General features: G+C 47.8%; 1 protein-coding gene across 1 annotated transcript in view; it reads left to right on the top strand.

Moving 5' to 3' along the window:
• The window catches only part of GRIN2B (glutamate ionotropic receptor NMDA type subunit 2B), a 939810-nt gene that overhangs the window by 839965 nt on the left and 74842 nt on the right, over positions 1–25003 (top strand). Inside the window, exon 10 of the mRNA XM_069737061.1 lies at positions 13435–13664. Coding sequence (XP_069593162.1) covers positions 13435–13664 — 230 coding nt within the window. The remainder of the gene's footprint in view (positions 1–13434; positions 13665–25003) is intronic.

The following is a 25003-nucleotide window of genomic DNA, read 5'->3' as shown; positions in this document are numbered from 1 at the left end:
CCTATTTTTGGTTTTATTTGTTTTCTAAATTCTCCCTGAAAAAATCATTTTATTTTATTTGGTTTCTAAATTCTTCCTGATAAAATCATATTTTTTTTATTATTTTTTTTTCTAAAGTCTCCCTGAAAAAAAAAAAAAAAAAGAAAAAAACGGTGGGAGATTAATATTGGCCTTTCTGCTTGTGTGCCAGTCTTGACTCCTGGGTGTGCCATCTCTCTCTCTCTCTCTCTCTCTCTCTCCAATTGTGGTCCATAGAAAGCCTATATTTTTTTTCCTTGATTTGGGTTCCAAAATCTACCAGAGAAAATAACTACATCAATCATTGGTAGAAAAATATTGGCCTCTGGGCTTGTGTGCCACTCCTGACTCCTGTGTGCGTCATCTCTCAGTCAGTGGGCCATAGAACGCCTATTTTTCTTTTTATTTGTTTTATAAATTCTCCCTGAAAAAATCATTTTATTTTATTTGGTTTCTAAATTCTTCCTGATAAAATCATATTTTTTTTATTATTTTTTTTTCTAAAGTCTCCCTGAAAAAAAAAAAAAAAAAACAAACAAAAAAAACAGTGGGAGATTAATATTGGCCTTTCTGCTTGTGTGCCAGTCTTGACTCCTGGGTGTGCCATCTCTCTCTCTCTCTCTCTCTCTCTCTCTCTCCAATTGTGGTCCATAGAAAGCCTATATTTTTTTTCCTTGATTTGGGTTCCAAAATCTACCAGAGAAAATAACTACATCAATCATTGGTAGAAAAATATTGGCCTCTGGGCTTGTGTGCCACTCCTGACTCCTGTGTGCGTCATCTCTCAGTCAGTGGGCCATAGAACGCCTATTTTTCTTTTTATTTGTTTTATAAATTCTCCCTGAAAAAATCATTTTATTTTATTTGGTTTCTAAATTCTTCCTGATAAAATCATATTTTTTTTATTATTTTTTTTTCTAAAGTCTCCCTGAAAAAAAAAAAAAAAAAACAAACAAAAAAAACAGTGGGAGATTAATATTGGCCTTTCTGTTTGTGTGCCAGTCTTGACTCCTGGGTGTGCCACCTCTCTCTCTCTCTCTCTCCAATTGTGGTTCATAGAAAGCCTATATTTTTTTTCCTTGATTTGGGTTCCAAAATCTACCAGAGAAAATAACTACATCAATCATTGGTAGAAAAATATTGGCCTCTGGGCTTGTGTGCCACTCCTGACTCCTGTGTGCGTCATCTCTCAGTCAGTGGGCCATAGAACGCCTATTTTTCTTTTTATTTGTTTTATAAATTCTCCCTGAAAAAATCATTTTATTTTATTTGGTTTCTAAATTCTTCCTGATAAAATCATATTTTTTTTATTATTTTTTTTTCTAAAGTCTCCCTGAAAAAAAAAAAAAAAAAACAAACAAAAAAAACAGTGGGAGATTAATATTGGCCTTTCTGCTTGTGTGCCAGTCTTGACTCCTGGGTGTGCCATCTCTCTCTCTCTCTCTCTCTCTCTCTCTCCAATTGTGGTCCATAGAAAGCCTATATTTTTTTTCCTTGATTTGGGTTCCAAAATCTACCAGAGAAAATAACTACATCAATCATTGGTAGAAAAATATTGGCCTCTGGGCTTGTGTGCCACTCCTGACTCCTGTGTGCGTCATCTCTCAGTCAGTGGGCCATAGAACGCCTATTTTTCTTTTTATTTGTTTTATAAATTCTCCCTGAAAAAATCATTTTATTTTATTTGGTTTCTAAATTCTTCCTGATAAAATCATATTTTTTTTATTATTTTTTTTTCTAAAGTCTCCCTGAAAAAAAAAAAAAAAACCCCAAAAATGGGAGATTAATATTGGCCTTTCTGCTTGTGTGCCAGTCTTGACTCCTGGGTGTGCCATCTCTCTCTCTCTCTCTCTCTCTCTCTCTCTCTCTCTCTCTCCAATTGTGGTCCATAGAAAGCCTATATTTTTTTTCCTTGATTTGGGTTCCAAAATCTACCAGAGAAAATAACTCCATCAATCATTGGTAGAAAAATATTGGCCTCTGGGCTTGTGTGCCACTCCTGATTCCTGTGTGCGTCATCTCTCACTCAGTGGCCCATAGAAAGCATATAGTTTGTTACATTTGTTTTCTAAATTCTCCCTGCAAAAATCTATTTTTTTTTGGGGGGGGGTTTCTAAAGTGTTCCTGAAAAAAATAAAAATAAAAAAAAAATAATAGTGTGACATTAATATTAACATTTGTGCTTCAGTGACAGTCCTGCGTGTGGGGCATCTCTCTAATTTGCAGCCACCAAAAAAAGAGTGTGTAACATTGGGCCTGATTTTCGCTGTGGTCTCACCAACCTGTAAAGGGGTAGCTAAATCATACTGAAGTTATAGCTCACCGTGTAAGTTGTGTGACTGCAACAAATAACGTTAGTTTGGTTACGTTTTTAAAACAATGAGGAAGTCTAGTGGAAGAGGTCGTGGCCGGGGGCGTTCATTGTCAGCTGGTAATGAGGGTAGTGGTAGTGGTGGAGCATCAGGTGGTCGTGGGAAAAAAAATATTGCACCTAAGTCTGGAGCTGTGGAGCCAGGTTCGTCGTCCGGCTACACAAGGCCTCGAACGCTCCCTTTTCTGGGATTAGGAAAACCGCTTTTAAAGCCGGAGCAGCAAGAGCAAGTTTTGGCTTATCTTGCTGACTCAGCCTCTAGCTCTTTTGCCTCCTCTCGTGAAACTGGTAAAAGTAAAAGCAGCGCGTCGTTAGTGGATGTTCACGGTCAGGGACAAGTCACTTCCTTGTCCTCTTCAGCAAAAACAACAACAGAGAAGAATGCAGCAGGCGACACAACGGGTTACTCCATGGAGCTCTTTACACATACCGTCCCTGGCTTAGAAAGTGAAGCAGTTAACAGTCCATGCCCATTACAAATTGAATCTGACATGGAGTGCACTGACGCACAGCCACAGCCAGACTACTATGCTGGTCCTTTGACTCAGACCACAACATTGCCCTCGCAGGGTGCTGATCAAGAATCAGACCCTGATGAGACTATGTTGCCCCATCACGAACGCTATACCACCGAACGACACGGTGACACAGACGAAGTTGCGCAGGAGGTACAAGAAGAGTTATTAGATGACCCAGTTCTTGACCCCGATTGGCAGCCATTGGGGGAACAGGGTGCAGGCGGCAGCAGTTCTGAAGCAGAGGAGGAGGAGGGGCCGCAGCAGGCATCAACATCGCCACAGGTTCCATCTGCCGGGCCCGTATCTTGCCCAAAACGCGTGGCAAAGCCAAAACCTGGTGGAGGACAGCGTGGCCATCCGGTTAAAGCTCAGTCTGCAATGCCTGAAAAGGTATCCGATGCTAGAAAGAGTGCAGTCTGGCATTTTTTTAAACAACATCCAATTGATCAGCGCAAAGTCATCTGTCAAAAATGTTCTACTTCCTTAAGCAGAGGTCAGAATCTGAAAAGTCTCAATACTAGTTGCATGCATAGACATTTAACCACCATGCATTTGAAAGCTTGGACTAACTACCAAACGTCCCTTAAGGTTGTTGCACCCTCGGCCAATGAAGCTAGTCATCAACGCAACATCCCTTCCGGCAGTGTAGGACCACCATTTAGCGCACCACCTGCTGTATCTGTGCAGGTATCTTTGCCAGGCCAAAGCAGTCAGGGTCAGGGAATCACCAGTTTCGTAGTAGGAAACACTGCATCTAGGGCACCGGCGGCAACAATACCATCTCCCACCGTCTCTCAGTCTGCCATGTCCACCGGCACCCCCGCTAGTTCCACGATCTCCAGCTCTCCAGTCCAGCTCACCCTACATGAGACTATGGTTAGAAAAAGGAAATACTTAGCCTCGCATCCGCGTACACAGGGTTTGAACGCCCACATAGCTAGACTAATCTCGTTAGAGATGATGCCCTACCGGTTAGTTGAAAGCGAAGCTTTCAAAGACCTGATGGACTACGCTGTACCACGCTACGAGCTACCCAGTCGACACTTTTTTTCCAGAAAAGCCATCCCAGCCCTCCACCAGCATGTTAAAGAGCGCATCGTCCATGCACTCAGGCAATCTGTGAGCACAAAGGTGCACCTGACAACAGATGCATGGACCAGTAGGCATGGCCAGGGACGTTACGTGTCCATCACGGCACACTGGGTAAATGTGGTGGATTCAGGGTCCACAGGGGACAGCAAGTTTGGGACAGTTCTGCCTAGCCCACGGTCTAGTAAACAGTTGTCTGTAGCCGTTCGCACCCCCTCCTCCTCCTCCTCCTCCTCGTCCTCCTGCAGAAGCAAGAGCTCGTCCACAGACCGCAGTCGCACAAACACTCCATCCGCACCTGCCACTGTTGCACACCAGGTCTCCCATTATGGGGCAGCTACTGGCATACGTCAGCAGGCTGTATTGGCTATGAAGTGTTTGGGCGACAATAGACACACCGCGGAAGTTCTGTCCGAGTTCTTGCAGCAAGAAACGCAGTCGTGGCTGGGCACTGTAGATCTTGAGGCAGGCAAGGTAGTGAGTGATAACGGAAGGAATTTCATGGCTGCCATCTCCCTTTCCCAACTGAAACACATTCCTTGCCTGGCTCACACCTTAAACCTGGTGGTGCAGTGCTTCCTGAAAAGTTATCCGGGGTTATCCGACCTGCTCCTCAAAGTGCGTGGACTTTGCGCACATATCCGCCGTTCGCCTGTACACTCCAGCCGTATGCAGACCTATCAGCGTTCTTTGAACCTTCCCCAGCATCGCCTAATCATAGACGTTGCAACAAGGTGGAACTCAACACTGCACATGCTTCAGAGACTGTGCGAACAGAGGCGGGCTGTTATGTTTTTGTGGGAGGATACACATACACGGGCAGGCAGTAGGATGGCAGACATGGAGTTGTCAGGTGTGCAGTGGTCGAAGATTCAAGACATGTGTCAAGTCCTTCAGTGTTTTGAGGAATGCACACGGCTGGTTAGTGCAGACAACGCCATAATAAGCATGAGCATCCCCCTAATGCGTCTGCTGATGCAAAGTTTGACGCACATAAAGGATCAGGCGTCTGCACCAGAGGAAGAGGAAAGCCTTGATGACAGTCAGCGATTGTCTGGTCAGGGCAGTGTACATGACGAGGTACCGGGCAAAGAGGAGGTGGAGGATGAGGAGGATGATGGGGATGAGTATATTTTTAATGAGGAAGCTTTCCCGGGGGCACGGGAAATTGGTGGCGTGGCAAGGCCGGGTTCTGGTTTTTTGAGGGACACAAGTGACGTAGATTTGCCTGCAACTGCCCCTCAACCAAGCACAACCGCAGATTTGACAACGGGAACTTTGGCCCACATGGCGGATTATGCCTTGCGTATCCTCAAAAGGGACACACGCATTACAAAAATGATGAACGATGACGATTACTGGTTGGCCTGCCTCCTTGATCCTCGCTATAAAGGCAAATTGCAAAATATTATGCCACATGAGAACTTGGAACTAATATTAGCAACAAAACAATCAACTCTTGTTGACCGTTTGCTTCTGGCATTCCCTGCACACAGCGCCCGTGATCGTTCTCACACGAGCTCCAGGGGCCAGCAGACCAGAGGTGTTAGAGGGGCAGAAATCAGAAGTGGCGTTGGCCAGAGGGGTTTTCTGACCAGGTTGTGGAGTGATTTTTCTATGACCACAGACAGGACAGGTACTGCAGCATCAATTCAAAGTGACAGGAGACAACATTTGTCCAGTATGGTTACAAACTATTTTTCATCCCTTATCGACGTTCTCCCTCAACCGTCATTCCCATTTGATTACTGGGCATCCAAATTAGACACCTGGCCAGAATTGGCAGAATATGCATTGCAGGAGCTTGCTTGCCCGGCAGCTAGTGTCCTATCAGAAAGAGTATTCAGTGCTGCAGGTTCAATACTAACAGAAAAATGGACTCGTCTGGCTACCCAAAATGTAGATGATCTAACCTTCATTAAAATGAACCACAACTGGATTTCAAAATCTTTTGCCCCACCCTGCCCGGCTGACACCTAGCTTTCCTATGAAAAGGTCTTGCCTGTGGACTATTCTGAATGACTTTTCCAATCTCGTAATTTTCTTCACCTGATTGTCCAGCATACGACATGTTTCCACCTCACGAAATGGCCAAACTCCCCACACGGGGCCGTGCTATCGCCACTTTGCGCTTGGACCCTTGAGAGTGCTGTTTGTCTGAAGAGGTGGGTGTGGCCGCTTTTGGTCGACGGCACTGCCACTGGGTCCCTCATAGTACAATAAAGTGTCTCTGGCGGTGGTGGTGCGCACCCAACGTCAGACACACCGTTGTAATATGAGGGGCCCTGTGCCTGTACCGCCGGCCACAAGACAGTTCCCCCCCCCAGCTCAAACAGTGCTCTACCACTAGCAAAATTATCTCTCACAGCTTCACCAATGTGTAGTCTAGGCGCTGACATCCTTCAATGCCTGGCACTGACAATACCATTGTTTTGACATTTTTGTTATGTTAGGCCTTCGAAGCCTGTCTGCGGTCCCTTCTTTCTACAACTACTACACTGACCAGGCCACTGCTGGCCGTGTTACCCTGGAACCAATTTAAAAGTGCCTACAGTCAGCCCAATTTTGTTATGTTAGGCCTTCGAAGACTGTCTGCCGTCACTCCTTCCACTAGACTTCCACTGACCAGACCACTGCTGCCCGTGTACCCCTGGAACCAATTTAAAAGTGCCTACAGCCAGCCCAAGTTTGTTATGTTAGGCCTTCGAAGCCTGTCTGCGGTCACTCCTTCCACTAGACTTCCACAGACCAGACCACTGCTGCCCGTGTACCCCTGGAACCAATTTAAAAGTGCCTACAGCCAGCCCAAGTTTGTTATGTTAGGCCTTGGAAGCCTGTCTGCGGTCACTCCTTCCACTAGACTTCCACTGACCAGACCACTGCTGCCCATGTACCCCTGGAACCAATTTAAAAGTGCCTACAGCCAGCCCAAGTTTGTTATGTTAGGCCTTGGAAGCCTGTCTGCGGTCACTCCTTCCACTAGACTTCCACTGACCAGACCACTGCTGCCCGTGTACCCCTGGAACCAATTTAAAAGTGCCTACAGCCAGCCCAAGTTTGTTATGTTAGGCCTTCGAAGCCTGTCTGCGGTCACTCCTTCCACTAGACTTCCACAGACCAGACCACTGCTGCCCGTGTACCCCTGGAACCAATTTAAAAGTGCCTACAGCCAGCCCAAGTTTGTTATGTTAGGCCTTGGAAGCCTGTCTGCGGTCACTCCTTCCACTAGACTTCCACTGACCAGACCACTGCTGCCCATGTACCCCTGGAACCAATTTAAAAGTGCCTACAGCCAGCCCAAGTTTGTTATGTTAGGCCTTGGAAGCCTGTCTGCGGTCACTCCTTCCACTAGACTTCCACTGACCAGACCACTGCTGCCCATGTACCCCTGGAACCAATTTAAAAGTGCCTACAGCCAGCCCAAGTTTGTTATGTTAGGCCTTGGAAGCCTGTCTGCGGTCACTCCTTCCACTAGACTTCCACTGACCAGACCACTGCTGCCCATGTACCCCTGGAACCAATTTAAAAGTGCCTACAGCCAGCCCAAGTTTGTTATGTTAGGCCTTGGAAGCCTGTCTGCGGTCACTCCTTCCACTAGACTTCCACTGACCAGACCACTGCTGCCCGTGTACCCCTGGAACCAATTTAAAAGTGCCTACAGCCAGCCCAAGTTTGTTATGTTAGGCCTTCGAAGCCTGTCTGCGTCCCGTTCTTTCAACTACAACTACACTGACCAGGCCACTGATGGCCGTGTTCCCCTGGAACCAATTTTAACTTGCCTACAGCCAGCCCTATGTTATTATGTTAGGCCTTCGAAGCCTGTCTGCGTCCCGTTCTTTCAACTACAACTACACTGACCAGGCCACTGATGGCCGTGTTCCCCTGGAACCAATTTTAACTTGCCTACAGCCAGCCCAATGTTAGGCCTTTGATGCCTGTCTGCCGTCACTCCTTCCACTAGGCCTCCACTGACCTGTCTATTGCTGCCCGTGTACCCCTTGAACCAACATCATTAAATATAAAAAAAATTAATTTGATTATAAAAAATAAGATCGTGTTGAGATCTCAAATGCAGACATTTTAACAATCAAAACAAACACACAACAAATATCTGGAACTGTACTACAAAGGTCCAACAGCTACAATTTCTTTCTCCTGCAAGAAGTTAACTGAAAGTTTTTTGGAGTTGTTAACACAGATATGGCATCCACCGAGTGTTGTCCTGTCGCGTCTCCTTTAAATTATTTCCAATAAGATGTTAAACTATTAATTTAATAAAATCAATAATTAAAAAAATAATAATTGAGTAAGTCAAAAGCACATTGCAAATAAACATTAATTACAAATCAAGAAGCATGGCGCGTCCGAGGGTGAGTAGATACCGAATAAGAATATAATCACCCTCGGACGCGCAATGCTTATTTAAAACAGCCTTCCTTCCTAAGAATCAGCCCTTCCGTGGTGTAGAGAGAGGTTGTGTTACACTCCAAGGTGTTCCCCAGGTTGCCTTTCCTGAGCTTCGATCTTCCGGCTCTCGTTTAGTAGCTGTTGGAAACTACGCTGCATTAGGCCTACTAATTGTGTATGGGTGAAACAGTGGCGCATCTGCGGTCCCTCCTTCCACTAGGCCTCCACTGACCTGTCTACTGCGGCCCGTGTACCCCTTGAACCAACCTAATAAAATATTTAAAAAATTAATTTGATTATAAAAAATAAGATCGTGTTGAGATCTCAAATGCAGACATTTTAACAATCAAAACAAACACACAACAAATATCTGGAACTGTACTACAAAGGTCCAACAGCTACAATTTCTTTCTCCTGCAAGAAGTTAACTGAAAGTTTTTTGGAGTTGTTAACACAGATATGGCATCCACCGAGTGTTGTCCTGTCGCGTCTCCTTTAAATTATTTCCAATAAGATGTTAAACTATTAATTTAATAAAATCAATAATTAAAAAATTAATTGAGTAAGTCAAAAGCACATTGCAAATAAACATTAATTACAAATCAAGAAGCATGGCGCGTCCGAGGGTGAGTAGATACCGAATAAGAATATAATCACCCTCGGACGCGCAATGCTTATTTACAACAGCCTTCCTTCCTAAGAATCAGCCCTTTCGTGGTGTAGAGAGAGGTTGTGTTACACTCCAAGGTGTTCCCCGGGTTGCCTTTCATGAGCTTCGATCTTCCGGCTCTCGTTTAGTAGTTGGTGGAAACTACGCTGCATTAGGCCTACAAATTTGGTATGGGGTGTAGAGACAGGTTGTGTTACACTCCAAGGTTTTCACCAGGTTGCCTTTCCTGAGCTTCGATCTTCATGCTCTCGTTTAGTAGTTGTAGAAAAGTAAGCTGCATTAGGCCTACAAAATGGGTATGGGGTGGAGAGAGATGGTGTGTTACACTCCAAGGTGTTCCCCAGGTTGCCTTTCCTGAGCTTCGATCTTCATGCTCTCGTTTAGTAGGTGTCGGAAAGTAGGCTGCATTAGGCCTAAAAAATGGGGAATGGGGTGGAGAGAGATGGTGTGTTACACTCCAAGGTGTTCCCCAGGTTTCCTTGCCATTGCTTCGGTCTTCCGACTCTCGTTTAGTAGTTGTAGAAAAGTACACTGCATTAGGCCTAAAAAATGGGTATGGGGTGGAGAGAGATGGTGTGTTACACTCCAAGGTGTTCCCCAGGTTGCCTTTCCTGAGCTTCGATCTTCATGCTCTCGTTTAGTAGGTGTCGGAAAGTAGGCTGCATTAGGCCTACAAATTGGGTATGGGGTGGAGAGAGATGGTGTGTTACACTCCAAGGTGTTCCCCAGGTTGCCTTTCCTGAGCTTCGATCTTCATGCTCTCGTTTAGTAGGTGTCGGAAAGTAGGCTGCATTAGGCCTACAAATTGGGTATGGGGTGGAGAGAGATGGTGTGTTACACTCCAAGGTGTTCCCCAGGTTTCCTTGCCATTGCTTCGGTCTTCCGACTCTCGTTTAGTAGTTGTAGAAAAGTACACAGCATTAGGCCTACAAAATGGGTATGGGGTGGAGAGAGATGGTGTGTTACACTCCAAGGTGTTCCCCAGGTTGCCTTTCCTGAGCTTCGATCTTCATGCTCTCGTTTAGTAGGTGTCGGAAAGTAGGCTGCATTAGGCCTAAAAAATGGGGAATGGGGTGGAGAGAGATGGTGTGTTACACTCCAAGGTGTTCCCCAGGTTTCCTTGCCATTGCTTCGGTCTTCCGACTCTCGTTTAGTAGTTGTAGAAAAGTACACTGCATTAGGCCTAAAAAATGGGTATGGGGTGGAGAGAGATGGTGTGTTACACTCCAAGGTGTTCCCCAGGTTGCCTTTCCTGAGCTTCGATCTTCATGCTCTCGTTTAGTAGGTGTCGGAAAGTAGGCTGCATTAGGCCTACAAATTGGGTATGGGGTGGAGAGAGATGGTGTGTTACACTCCAAGGTGTTCCCCAGGTTGCCTTTCCTGAGCTTCGATCTTCATGCTCTCGTTTAGTAGGTGTCGGAAAGTAGGCTGCATTAGGCCTACAAATTGGGTATGGGGTGGAGAGAGATGGTGTGTTACACTCCAAGGTGTTCCCCAGGTTTCCTTGCCATTGCTTCGGTCTTCCGACTCTCGTTTAGTAGTTGTAGAAAAGTACACAGCATTAGGCCTACAAAATGGGTATGGGGTGGAGAGAGATGGTGTGTTACACTCCAAGGTGTTCCCCAGGTTGCCTTTCCTGAGCTTCGATCTTCATGCTCTCGTTTAGTAGGTGTCGGAAAGTAGGCTGCATTAGGCCTAAAAAATGGGGAATGGGGTGGAGAGAGATGGTGTGTTACACTCCAAGGTGTTCCCCAGGTTTCCTTGCCATTGCTTCGGTCTTCCGACTCTCGTTTAGTAGTTGTAGAAAAGTACACTGCATTAGGCCTAAAAAATGGGTATGGGGTGGAGAGAGATGGTGTGTTACACTCCAAGGTGTTCCCCAGGTTGCCTTTCCTGAACTTCGATCTTCATGCTCTCGTTTAGTAGGTGTCGGAAAGTAGGCTGCATTAGGCCTACAAATTGGGTATGGGGTGGAGAGAGATGGTGTGTTACACTCCAAGGTGTTCCCCAGGTTTCCTTGCCATTGCTTCGGTCTTCCGACTCTCGTTTAGTAGTTGTAGAAAAGTACACAGCATTAGGCCTACAAAATGGGTATGGGGTGGAGAGAGATGGTGTGTTACACTCCAAGGTGTTCCCCAGGTTGCCTTTCCTGAGCTTCTATCTTCAGGCTCTCATTAAATTGTGGTTAAATGGAACAACTGCATTTGGCGTACTAGTTGGTTTGGGGCCTACTATCGGTGTCTGCCACTCCTTGCTGTTCTCCTGGTTTCCTGTCCTGAAATTCCATTTTCAGCCTCTCGTTAAGTAGTTGTTAATGTTAGACTGCATTTGGCCTACTAGTTGGGTTGGGGCCTACTATCGGTGTCTGCCACTCCTTGCTGTTCTCCTCCACTGAACAAAGCTGTGCCGCCTGTTTACTACGGTTGCCAATTTTGAACTGCATTTCGACTACTTACTGATTTGGCCCTACTCTCTGTGTCAGCCTCTCATTCCAGTTGTCCTCCACTGCAATGCCCCCTGGTTATTCCTGTGTTACCAATTTTGAACTGCATTTAGCCCACTTTCTTCTTTGGGCCTATATCTGTGTTTCCACTTCATCGTGCCCATTGCCCAGCCAGTGATAGATGAGTCTGCTGGTACATTGACCCATAACGCAACATTCCCCGTGCACGCTACACAACAACATTGTGACCCTGCTGAAAGTCAGGTTGCTCTTCCCGCATACCATACCACCTTACACGGGGACAAAGAGGAAGGTGCAGATGAAAGTGCAGGTTCCTTCATCAGGTGGGGGGAGGAATACTAGTTGGCGACGTCACTGGCACAGGGCCTCTCATAGTACGCAAAAGTGTTGCTGCCGGTGGGAGGCGCCCCCGCCGTGCAAACACACCGCTGTACTTTGAGGGGCCCTGTGCCAGTGCCAATGCCAACGAGTGGGCCCCCCCTGCTTGCTCAGGTTCACAGCACTTGCAAAGTTGAAATACTTACCTCTCCCTGCTCCACTGCCGTGACGTGGTCCAGATTTCCTGGGCCCACTAATTACTTGAACCAGCCCTACCCCCCACAACTTTAGCCAAATGACCCCCAATTTCAAATGCCTTCCAATTAATATAAGGTAAATTACGCTTGACAAGCTTCATTAAGAAGAATGGATGGTTTTGACATTAAAATGGGTACTCTAGGTGTATTCCTGGCCCCCACTCACTGCCGACTATGCTGCCCCATTGACTTGCATTGGGTTTCGTGTTTCGGTCGATCCCGACTTTACGTCATAATCGGCCGATTTCACTCGACCCGACTTTGGACATAGTCGGGTTTCGCAAAACCCGGCTCGACTCTAAAAAGGTCAAGGTCGCTCAACTCTAATAATCACATCTATTGGAACAGTGCTGTCCACCGTTATCACCTATTTTATATATCATATTTCGCCATATGTGTTCATATTATTTTTATACTTATTGGGGACCTAGTTTTTCCTTAGCAAAGGTGTTTATTGTCTAGTGATGGAGGATCCTCTAGTCCGTGGGTAGAGGCTCTCACTAGTGGCTGCAGGCTGTATCAGGGCCTGTAGGGCTAGCCATCGTGGAGCGGGGACGCCACAATGTTCCCCCCCTAGGGCGTCTACCTCCGCAGTCAGGTACGGGCAGGTGTAGGTGCCTCAGCTAGGGTTTTCTAGCTACCCCCATTAGGTTTTGGGTATGTTTTGAGCACTGTTGTTTTTGTGTTTGTCACTATAGGTGGTATAGTCTGCCTTGTTTTTAACAATAAAAAGTGTTTTTTTATATTTAGGGTAGATATATGATTTTGACTTCTGTATCCCTAGTTATTATTATTTTGTTGAGTATATCTAGATCAATAACTAGACCATAACATTGGTGTCTAACTAGTTGTTTAACAAATAGCCACCATTGCTGTTTGGCTATACAAAGGTGCTCTCTATCCATTAACAGCATTAATCACTCTTATAGGATCATAGGCCTAATACTGTAGACATAGTCCCTTCGATTAGTAAGGTGTTTTAATGTTCTTGATAGCTGATATCTAAAGCAAAATTAATATATACCCAGGCCCATTAATATTTTTTTTACAGCAATATGATCATTCATAGTTTGTGTGCTAAGAGAATTTTTGTACTTTTGTATATTTGTATTGATGTTATAATGTGTGTTCATCTGTTTTAAAATTAAATATTAAAAATTAGGTTTTATAATTCTACATTTTACTCCAATTGGATTACACAGTGAATTATTTGTAATATTCCTTGGAGATATTTAGTTTCTAATTATTCAGTGAATTTAATAATAATCACATTCAGTTTAAAAGTATCTAACTTCTAATCTTATATTCTGTTTCGCCTTCAGAGCCTGGTGGCCCTTCGTTCACAATTGGCAAAGCCATCTGGCTACTCTGGGGCTTGGTGTTCAACAATTCTGTGCCTGTGCAAAATCCAAAGGGAACTACAAGTAAGATTATGGTGTCGGTTTGGGCCTTCTTCGCTGTGATCTTTCTGGCCAGTTATACAGCCAACCTTGCTGCCTTCATGATTCAAGAAGAGTATGTAGACCAGGTGTCTGGTCTCAGTGATAAAAAGGTGGGTCATGAAAGAAGGGTAAAAGTAACTATCAGAAATGTTTGTGTATATTTCTATCAATCTACCTACCTACCTACAGTTGCGTGAAAAAGTGTTTGCACCCGATTTCCTATTCTTTTGCATGATTTTTCCACTTAAATGTCTCAGATAACCAAACAACTTTAAATATTAGACAAAGATAAAACAAGAAAACACAAAATGCAGTTATTAAATTAAGGCCTTTATTATTAAGGGGAAAAGAAATCCAAACCTACTTAGCCTTGTGGGAAAAAGTGATTGCCTCCTAAACCTAATAACTGGTTGGGCCACTCTGAGCAGCAACAACTGCAATCAAGCATTTGCGATAAAAGGCAATGAGTCTCTTACAACACTCTGAAGGAATTTTGGCCCACTAATCTTTGCAGTTGTTGTAATTTAGCCACTTTGGAATGTTTCCAAGCATGAACCGTTTTTTTAAAGTCAAGCCACAACATCTCAATCGGATTAAGGTCAGATCTTTGACTAGGCCACTCCAAAGTCTTAATTGTTTTTAAAGTCATTTAGAAGTGGACTTGCTGATGTGTTTTAGATCATAGTCCTGCTGCATAACCCAAATGTAGTTCAGCTTGGGGTCATGATCAGATGGCCAGACACTCTCCTTCATGATTTTTTGATAGACAGCAGAATTCATGGTTCCATTTATCACAGCAAGTCTTCCAGGTCCTGAAGCAGCAAAACAGCCCAGACCATCACACTAGCACCACCATATTTTACTGTTGGTATGATGTTTCTTTTCTGAAATGCATTGTTATTCTTCGCCAGATGTAATGGGACATACACCTTCCAAAAGTTCAATTTTTGTCTTGTTAGTCCACAGAGTATTCTTCCAAAAGTCTTGGAAATCATTAAGATGTTCTCTGGGAAACTGCGATGAGCCTTTACGTTATTATTGCTCAGCAATGATTTTCGTCTTGGAACTCTGCTTGCAGACCATTTTTGCCCAGTCTCTTTCTTATGGTGGAATCATGAACACTGACCTTAACTGAGGCAAGTGAGGTCTGCAGTTCTTTGGATTTGGTTGTGGGGTCTTTTGTGACCTTTTCGATGAGTCATCGCTGCACTCTTGGGGTAATTTTGATTGTCCAGCCATCACTGTCCCATGTTTTTGTGATTTGTAGACATTGGATCTCACTGTGGTTCGCTGGAGTCCCAAATCTTTAGACATGGCCTTTTAACCTTTTCCAAACTGATAGATCTCAATTACATTGTTTCTCATTGGTTCCAGAATTTCTTTGGATTGCGGCATGATGTCTATCTTTTGAGGATCTCTTAGTCTACTTCAGTTTGTCAAACAGATTCTATTTAAAGGGCACCTGTCACCCCGAAAATTGCGGGTGAGGTAAGCCCACCGGCATCAGGGGCTTATCTACAGCATTCTGTAATGCTGTAGATAAACCCCCGATGTTACCTGAAAAAGGAGAAAAAGACGTTAGATTATACTTACCCAGGGGCGGTCCTGCTGTTGGTCAGGTCGGATGGGCGTCTCCGGTCCGCTGCGGCGCCTCCCATCTTCTTTCCAAGACGTCCTCTTCTGATCTTCAGCCACGGCTCCGGCGCAGGCGTACTTTGCTCTGCCCTGTTGAGGGCAGACAAAGTACTGCAGTGCGCAGGCGCCGGGCCTCTGACCTTTCCAGTGCCTGTGCACTGCAGTACTATCCTCTGCCCTCAATAGGGCAGAGCAAAGTACGCCTGCGCCGGAGCCGTGGCTGAAGATCAGAAGAGGACGTCATGGAAAGAAGATAGGAGGCGCCGCAGTGGACCGGAGACGCCCATCCGACCTGACCAGCAGCGGGACCGCCCCTGGGTGAGTATAATCTAACGTCTTTTTCTCCTTTTTCAGGTAACATCGGGGGCTTATATACAGCATTACAGAATGCTGTAGATAAGCCCCTGATGCCGATGGGCTTACCTCACCCGCGATTTTCGGGGTGACAGGTTCCCTTTAAGTGATTTCTTGATTCAGAACAGGTGTGTTAGCACTGGCGGAACGCACCGAGTAAATAATAAGGTGCGTTCGCAGTCCGGGGTCCACCATGCAAGAGAGAACCCGCTGCTGGCAAATGGCGGCACTATATGGCGGTGGAAACGAACTCTGTTACGTCACAGAGCCGTAGTACCGCACCAAGAGCGCAAGCAAGAAGTCACAGAACCCAATTCCGAGGCACAGGATTGGGTTAGTCTAGACCACTTGCGCTCAACACCGCAACTGGGTGTCAGAATAAACTTAAGTAATTAGTAGAACAAGAGTGCAACCAGTGCCGCACTGGCGGACGCCACTAACCACCCAGGCTTGGGTTGGAAAGCGCTTTAATAATGCACGGCGCCGCACTGACAGTCACAGCAATAGACGCTGTAACGTATGTTTAGTGCTGAGACTTTGTAAGTTATGCTTAATGCTGATAGCTCAGCCGGGCGCTAGATAGCATACATCCACCTTTTGCGAACAGTTATACACAAGGGAGGGAATGTTTAAAGAACAACTTGCACCCATCAACACACATACGTTTTCAAATGTACACTAGCGCATGGCCGTGCGGCCATGCAAACCTTTTATAGCTGCAGCAAGTACAGGACCTTCCCAGGACCTTCCCAGAAGAACCAATGGGAGGCTGCCACAGAAGTTGAGCACCTTCAGGACCTTCCTAGAGGACCAATGGGGTTTGCTGCAGTATCTAAGCATGTGACCCTTGATCTCCAACGGGAGATCTTGCCCTGGGCATGCTCAGAAGGGAAAAGCAGGACTTAGTCCCAAAAACGTCTGCTCGCCGCTGCCCAATACTGGCTACAATGGTAGAAGCTGGAAAGGCAGCAGTAACCCTTTGCACAGAGTCAGACTGAGCAAGACGTAGTGACCAATGTCTCCGCTGAGCAGCCTCTACTGCGGCAGGAGAAGAATGGGAGACCGCAGCGGAGATTAACCAAAATTCCCCCTGTACAGAGGTAGGAACTTGACCCCTAACAAGATGTGACAGCATTCAGGCCTGGGGATGGCTAGATAAGTTGAACTTATCTCCCCAAAGATGTGATAAACTGCAGTTAATTTATGTTTTAAAGGTGTGGGGGGGGGGCAATCATTTTTTCACAGAGGGCCCTGTAGTTTGGGGATTTCATTTTCCCTTAATAATAAAGACCTTCATTTAAAAACTGCATTTTCTGTTTACTTATATTATCTTTGTCTAATATTTATATTTGTTTGGTGATCTGAAACATTTAAGTGTTACAAGCATGCAAAAGAATAGGAAATCAGGAAGGGGGCACTTATTTATTCAAGTGTATTAATCTATCCAACAGAGAAAATGTCAGCACTGCATAGTCCAGTGTTCAATAGTTTATTGACCTGTCATGCCAGAGCAAATTTTTGTTCCTAGTGTGGAACTTTTTAAAACTTGAAAAAGTTCCATACTTGGAACCAAATGTTGCCCTGGCATGATGGGTAAATAAACAATTGATCCCTGGACTATGGAGTGCTGCCTTTTCGTATTTTGGCTATTTTGAGGTTTGGTTTTGCCTAAGAGGCTTTTTGTGCACCCAATTTTGCATTTTTCTGCTAGTGCTGTACCTCCAGTAACAGCACTAATCACTCTTATAAGATCATAGCCCTAAGACTGTAGAAATAGCCCCTTGGGTTAGTGAGGTATTTTAGTTTTCATGATAGCTGCTATATCTAAAGCAAAATTAATGTATACCCAGACTCAATTAATATTTTTTACAGCAATAAGATTATTCATAGTCTGTGTACTGAGAGAATTTTGGTACTTTTGTATATTTGTGTTGATGTTTTAATGTGTGTTCATCTGTTTTAAAATTAAATATTAAAATGCGCTTTATTTATGGGACAGCCCCTCCGTGTAGTTAGGTCATTGAAAAGCTGCCTAACTGCTTGAACAGGTTGTACCGTGAAGAAAACTGGAGGGCATGTTAAGCTTTCCAGGAATCTGACTCCCTCCTAATATACTCAATAGATTACTGTGTTGAACAATTAGTGCTTAAATATTTTTTTACAGTCATGAGAAAAATGTCTGTTGCAGGGTCAGGTCTGTTCTCTGCTCTCTCAGTTATCTCTTTATAATGCACACTGACAGTGCACTCTGTTATCCATTTATCACTTCCAATTAGAATCGGAGAGGGAGCACACTGTCACTGTGCACTGATAACAATAGTGCAGAGTAAAACGGGAGCTTGTACTGAGCATATGTTGGAATTGACAACCAACACATGCTCACTAGAGCTGTGACTTGGCCAGCCCCTGAAATGGACATCACTGATGACTCTTTGTTTCAGAGTGGGGACAGAGGCTGTAGAAGTGTCCACAACCTCTGCTGCCTGATGATGTCCTAACATGAACTGGGGGTTCTCAAACAAAGTGTTATACAAAAATAAAAGCAGTTAGATTAGAATGGGAGGATTTTTTTTTTACTTAAACCACATCAGAAAAACTATTATATTACTAAAATAAATAAAAAGACATTGAGGCTGAAAATCAATATTAGTTTTGGACAACCCCTTTAAATGTATTGGATTTTCAGATCAAAACATCTGTAAGTATGCTAGTGTAAAGATTATAGAGCATAGATCACAAGAGCAAGTTGTGATGAGGCACAGAATAAGCAGTGAAGGTTGGAACTAAAAAGCTAGAAACAATTTTAAGCTTTCACACTACAATCTCAGCTCACCTGTATATTCGCTATATTATATAATCATTCATGCCCTTTAATGTGCACTAAATATTCTTAAGGTCATGGTCTCCGTGTAATGTAAGTGCTGTGTTTTTTTCTCTGTGTTTTTTTGTGTACAAAATCAGCTGCATTGAACAGTTCAAACAAAATTGATTTGATTCCATGAATACTCGAGCCCTCTGCCGTTCAAAACTCTGTAAAACTCTGCATTTTTTGTTGTGTTATTTGTTGTGTTAAAACTAGTGTTGAGCGATACCTTCCGATATCGGAAAGTATCGGTATCGGTTTGGATCGGCCGATATTCAAAAAATATCGGATATCGCCGATACCGATACCCGATCCCAATGCAAGTCAATGGGACCAAAATATCGGAATTAAAATAAACCCTTTCTTTCCTTGTAGGTTCATTCTACATGAAGGAAAACAACTAAGAATAATGTAGGATGTATGGGGGAGGTGGCGGAGACATTAAAGGCAATGAGGATTAGTCCAATCAAATAGAATAGCATGTTTTTTTTTTTTTTTAAAGACGTTCGGATTGAAAAAGATATTGACTATGTAAATTTTTTTTATTTTGTCAGATATTGATGTTTCACTATTCCACGCCCTTCCCCTTCTTTTTTTTCTTTTTTTTTTTTTCTTTTCCCACACTTTCATCTTCATCATCATCAGCATCTTTGACATCAACTTCTTCACCTTATTCATCTTCTTCTTCATCTTCTACCTATTTTTTTTTTTTTTATTACATTCTTCATATTCATTTTCTTCAACTATTATTATTCTTCCTATTCTACATATTCTTTTTATTCCACTGTTATTATTCTTCCTATTCTACTTCTTCATCATATTCTCATTTGTGACAGGCATTCCCGTAGTTGTTATCTATAAAAGTTGGAAGATTACACCTTCCGTTCTGCCAGTCACAAAAGTTACATTTGTCCGCGTTCAGTTTGGCCTGCAGCATCAGGCTTTATCCAGGGGCACCACGAGGAGGAACGGACTCACCCCCATACACTGCTTAGTCTTCTTCTGCATATAATTTAGATAATATCTTTTGCTCTGATATTAAGTCTTATGCTTAATGTTCTTCTGCTCTTTGTTCTGCAGCCTCTTGTTCTTCTGCTTCTCGGTCTTCCATGTTGTCGTCTCCAGGGTCGTCGTCTCCAGTGTCGTCATCTCCGCCGTCGTCGTCTCAGCCGTCGTCGTCTCCGCCGTCGTCGTCTCCGCCGTCGTCGTCGTCGTCGTCATCGGGGTGGTCTTCCGGGTCATCGTCATCGGGGTGGTCTTCCGGGTTGTCGACGTTAGGGTCTTCAACTTGGAAATGTAGCAGAAGGTACAAGAAGGCTGAGAAAATGCCAAGAACCAGCTGATGGAACTGGAACTCGGATGGCTACCCGAAGGTTCAAGAGCCTATGGAACTACCGAGGACCAGCTGACGTTACTGGAACCCGGTTACTAAGCAGGAGGTACCCGTGCTAAAAAGCACTACCAAGGACCGCCTGACGTTGGCGGAACTCGGATACCCAGAAGGAGGCACCTAAGCCAAAGGCTCTGCCCGGAACCAGATGACGTTACTGGAACCAGGATGGGGAGCAGAAGGTACAAGAGCAAAAGACACTGCCGAGAACCAGCTGACGGTACTGGAACCCGGATGGGTAGCCGAATGTCCAAGAGCCAATGGAACTACCAAGGACCAGCTGACGTTACTGGAACCCGGTTACTAAGCAGGAGGTACCCGTGCCTGAAAGCACTACCAAGGACCACCTGACATTGGTGGAACTTGGATACCCAGAAGGAGGCACCTAAGCCAAAGGCTCTGCCCGGAACCAGCTGACGGTACTGGAACCAGGATGGGGAGCAGAAGGTACAAGAGCAAAAGACACTGCCGAGAACCAGCTGACGGTGCTGGAACCAGGTGGTGGACCCGAAGGCCCACAGGAGAGGAGAGAACAGCTAGGCCGCGAGGCAGCCGCAGTTACCGAACCCCAACAGTCCTACAGGGGGAGCTGGGCCTACTGGCACTACAGAACCAGCCTTGACTACCAGTTCACGCAGCCCACATAGGAAGCTCCTAAACTGGAGGCACCCTGGAGTTGGCTAACTCGACCGCCCCACGACGGGGCAAGCATAGGCGTCTCAGTGAAGTTGACACAACCCGGAAACAGCTGACGGTGCTGAAACCAGGCTTGGCACGAGGGAGTACCTGTGACAAGAACACTGCCGAGAACCAGCTGGCGGTGCTGGAACCCGGATGCGTTGCCCCAGTGTGCAAGAGCCAATGGCACGACCGAGGACCAGCTGACGGTGCTGGAACCCGGTTACTAAGCTGTAGGTGCCCGCGCTTAAAAGCACTACCAAGGACCGCCTGGCGTTGGCGGAACTCGGATACCCAGGAGGAGGCACCTAAGCCAAAGGCTCGGCCCGGAACCAGCTGACGGTGCTGGAACCAGGTGGTGGACCCGAAGGCCCACAGGAGAGGAGAGAACAGCTAGGCCGCGAGGCAGCCGCAGTTACCGAACCCCAACAGTCCTACAGGGGGAGCTGGGCCTACTGGCACTACAGAACCAGCCTTGACTACCAGTTCACGCAGCCCACATAGGAAGCTCCTAAACTGGAGGCACCCTGGAGTTGGCTAACTCGACCGCCCCACGACGGGGCAAGCATAGGCGTCTCAGTGAAGTTGACACAACCCGGAAACAGCTGACGGTGCTGAAACCAGGCTTGGCACGAGGGAGTACCTGTGACAAGAACACTGCCGAGAACCAGCTGGCGGTGCTGGAACCCGGATGCGTTGCCCCAGTGTGCAAGAGCCAATGGCACGACCGAGGACCAGCTGACGGTGCTGGAACCCGGTTACTAAGCTGTAGGTGCCCGCGCTTAAAAGCACTACCAAGGACCGCCTGGCGTTGGCGGAACTCGGATACCCAGGAGGAGGCACCTAAGCCAAAGGCTCGGCCCGGAACCAGCTGACGGTGCTGGAACCAGGTGGTGGACCCGAAGGCCCACAGGAGAGGAGAGAACAGCTAGGCCGCGAGGCAGCCGCAGTTACCGAACCCCAACAGTCCTACAGGGGGAGCTGGGCCTACTGGCACTACAGAACCAGCCTTGACTACCAGTTCACGCAGCCCACATAGGAAGCTCCTAAACTGGAGGCACCCTGGAGTTGGCTAACTCGACCGCCCCACGACGGGGCAAGCATAGGCATCTCAGTGAAGTTGACACAACCCGGAAACAGCTGACGGTGCTGAAACCAGGCTTGGCACGAGGGAGTACCTGTGACAAGAACACTGCCGAGAACCAGCTGGCGGTGCTGGAACCCGGATGCGTTGCCCCAGTGTGCAAGAGCCAATGGCACGACCGAGGACCAGCTGACGGTGCTGGAACCCGGTTACTAAGCTGTAGGTGCCCGCGCTTAAAAGCACTACCAAGGACCGCCTGGCGTTGGCAGAACTCGGATACCCAGGAGGAGGCACGTAAGCCAAAGGCTCGGCCCGGAACCAGCTGACGGTGCTGGAACCAGGTGGTGGACCCGAAGGCCCACAGGAGAGGAGAGAACAGCTAGGCCGCGAGGCAGCCGCAGTTACCGAACCCCAACAGTCCTACAGGGGGAGCTGGGCCTACTGGCACTACAGAACCAGCCTTGACTACCAGTTCACGCAGCCCACATAGGAAGCTCCTAAACTGGAGGCACCCTGGAGTTGGCTAACTCGACCGCCCCACGACGGGGCAAGCATAGGCGTCTCAGTGAAGTTGACACAACCCGGAAACAGCTGACGGTGCTGAAACCAGGCTTGGCACGAGGGAGTACCTGTGACAAGAACACTGCCGAGAACCAGCAGGCGGTGCTGGAACCCGGATGCGTTGCCCCAGTGTGCAAGAGCCAATGGCACGACCGAGGACCAGCTGACGGTGCTGGAACCCGGTTACTAAGCTGTAGGTGCCCGCGCTTAAAAGCACTACCAAGGACCGCCTGGCGTTGGCGGAACTCGGATACCCAGGAGGAGGCACCTAAGCCAAAGGCTCGGCCCGGAACCAGCTGACGGTGCTGGAACCAGGTGGTGGACCCCAAGGCCCACAGGAGAGGAGAGAACAGCTAGGCCGCGAGGCAGCCGCAGTTACCGAACCCCAACAGTCCTACAGGGGGAGCTGGGCCTACTGGCACTACAGAACCAGCCTTGACTACCAGTTCACGCAGCCCACATAGGAAGCTCCTAAACTGGAGGCACCCTGGAGTTGGCTAACTCGACCGCCCCACGACGGGGCAAGCATAGGCGTCTCAGTGAAGTTGACACAACCCGGAAACAGCTGACGGTGCTGAAACCAGGCTTGGCACGAGGGAGTACCTGTGACAAGAACACTGCCGAGAACCAGCTGGCGGTGCTGGAACCCGGATGCGTTGCCCCAGTGTGCAAGAGCCAATGGCACGACCGAGGACCAGCTGACGGTGCTGGAACCCGGTTACTAAGCTGTAGGTGCCCGCGCTTAAAAGCACTACCAAGGACCGCCTGGCGTTGGCGGAACTCGGATACCCAGGAGGAGGCACGTAAGCCAAAGGCTCGGCCCGGAACCAGCTGACGGTGCTGGAACCAGGTGGTGGACCCCAAGGCCTACAGGAGAGGAGAGAACAGCTAGGCCGCGAGGCAGCCGCAGTTACCGAACCCCAACAGTCCTACAGGGGGAGCTGGGCCTACTGGCACTACAGAACCAGCCTTGACTACCAGTTCACGCAGCCCACATAGGAAGCTCCTAAACTGGAGGCACCCTGGAGTTGGCTAACTCGACCGCCCCACGACGGGGCAAGCATAGGCGTCTCAGTGAAGTTGACACAACCCGGAAACAGCTGACGGTGCTGAAACCAGGCTTGGCACGAGGGAGTACCTGTGACAAGAACACTGCCGAGAACCAGCTGGCGGTGCTGGAACCCGGATGCGTTGCCCCAGTGTGCAAGAGCCAATGGCACGACCGAGGACCAGCTGACGGTGCTGGAACCCGGTTACTAAGCTGTAGGTGCCCGCGCTTAAAAGCACTACCAAGGACCGCCTGGCGTTGGCGGAACTCGGATACCCAGGAGGAGGCACCTAAGCCAAAGGCTCGGCCCGGAACCAGCTGACGGTGCTGGAACCAGGTGGTGGACCCGAAGGCCCACAGGAGAGGAGAGAACAGCTAGGCCGCGAGGCAGCCGCAGTTACCGAACCCCAACAGTCCTACAGGGGGAGCTGGGCCTACTGGCACTACAGAACCAGCCTTGACTACCAGTTCACGCAGCCCACATAGGAAGCTCCTAAACTGGAGGCACCCTGGAGTTGGCTAACTCGACCGCCCCACGACGGGGCAAGCATAGGCGTCTCAGTGAAGTTGACACAACCCGGAAACAGCTGACGGTGCTGAAACCAGGCTTGGCACGAGGGAGTACCTGTGACAAGAACACTGCCGAGAACCAGCTGGCGGTGCTGGAACCCGGATGCGTTGCCCCAGTGTGCAAGAGCCAATGGCACGACCGAGGACCAGCTGACGGTGCTGGAACCCGGTTACTAAGCTGTAGGTGCCCGCGCTTAAAAGCACTACCAAGGACCGCCTGGCGTTGGCGGAACTCGGATACCCAGGAGGAGGCACCTAAGCCAAAGGCTCGGCCCGGAACCAGCTGACGGTGCCGGAACCAGGTGGTGGACCCCAAAGCCCACAGGAGAGGAGAGAACAGCTAGGCCGCGAGGCAGCCGCAGTTACCGAACCCCAACAGTCCTACAGGGGGAGCTGGGCCTACTGGCACTACAGAACCAGCCTTGACTACCAGTTCACGCAGCCCACATAGGAAGCTCCTAAACTGGAGGCACCCTGGAGTTGGCTAACTCGACCGCCCCACGATGGGGCAAGCATAGGCGTCTCAGTGAAGTTGACACAACCCGGAAACAGCTGACGGTGCTGAAACCAGGCTTGGCACGAGGGAGTACCTGTGACAAGAACACTGCCGAGAACCAGCTGGCGGTGCTGGAACCCGGATGCGTTGCCCCAGTGTGCAAGAGCCAATGGCACGACCGAGGACCAGCTGACGGTGCTGGAACCCGGTTACTAAGCTGTAGGTGCTCGCGCTTAAAAGCACTACCAAGGACCGCCTGGCGTTGGCGGAACTCGGATACCCAGGAGGAGGCACGTAAGCCAAAGGCTCGGCCCGGAACCAGCTGACGGTGCTGGAACCAGGTGGTGGACCCCAAGGCCCACAGGAGAGGAGAGAACAGCTAGGCCGCGAGGCAGCCGCAGTTACCGAACCCCAACAGTCCTACAGGGGGAGCTGGGCCTACTGGCACTACAGAACCAGCCTTGACTACCAGTTCACGCAGCCCACATAGGAAGCTCCTAAACTGGAGGCACCCTGGAGTTGGCTAACTCGACCGCCCCACGACGGGGCAAGCATAGGCGTCTCAGTGAAGTTGACACAACCCGGAAACAGCTGACGGTGCTGAAACCAGGCTTGGCACGAGGGAGTACCTGTGACAAGAACACTGCCGAGAACCAGCTGGCGGTGCTGGAACCCGGATGCGTTGCCCCAGTGTGCAAGAGCCAATGGCACGACCGAGGACCAGCTGACGGTGCTGGAACCCGGTTACTAAGCTGTAGGTGCCCGCGCTT

The sequence above is a fragment of the Ranitomeya imitator genome, chromosome 8, assembly GCF_032444005.1.
Source record: "Ranitomeya imitator isolate aRanImi1 chromosome 8, aRanImi1.pri, whole genome shotgun sequence".
In the NCBI taxonomy this organism is placed as follows: Eukaryota; Metazoa; Chordata; class Amphibia; order Anura; family Dendrobatidae; genus Ranitomeya; species Ranitomeya imitator.
Note: the sequence above shows the minus strand (reverse complement) of the source record. Positions and strands in the feature narration are given on the sequence as shown.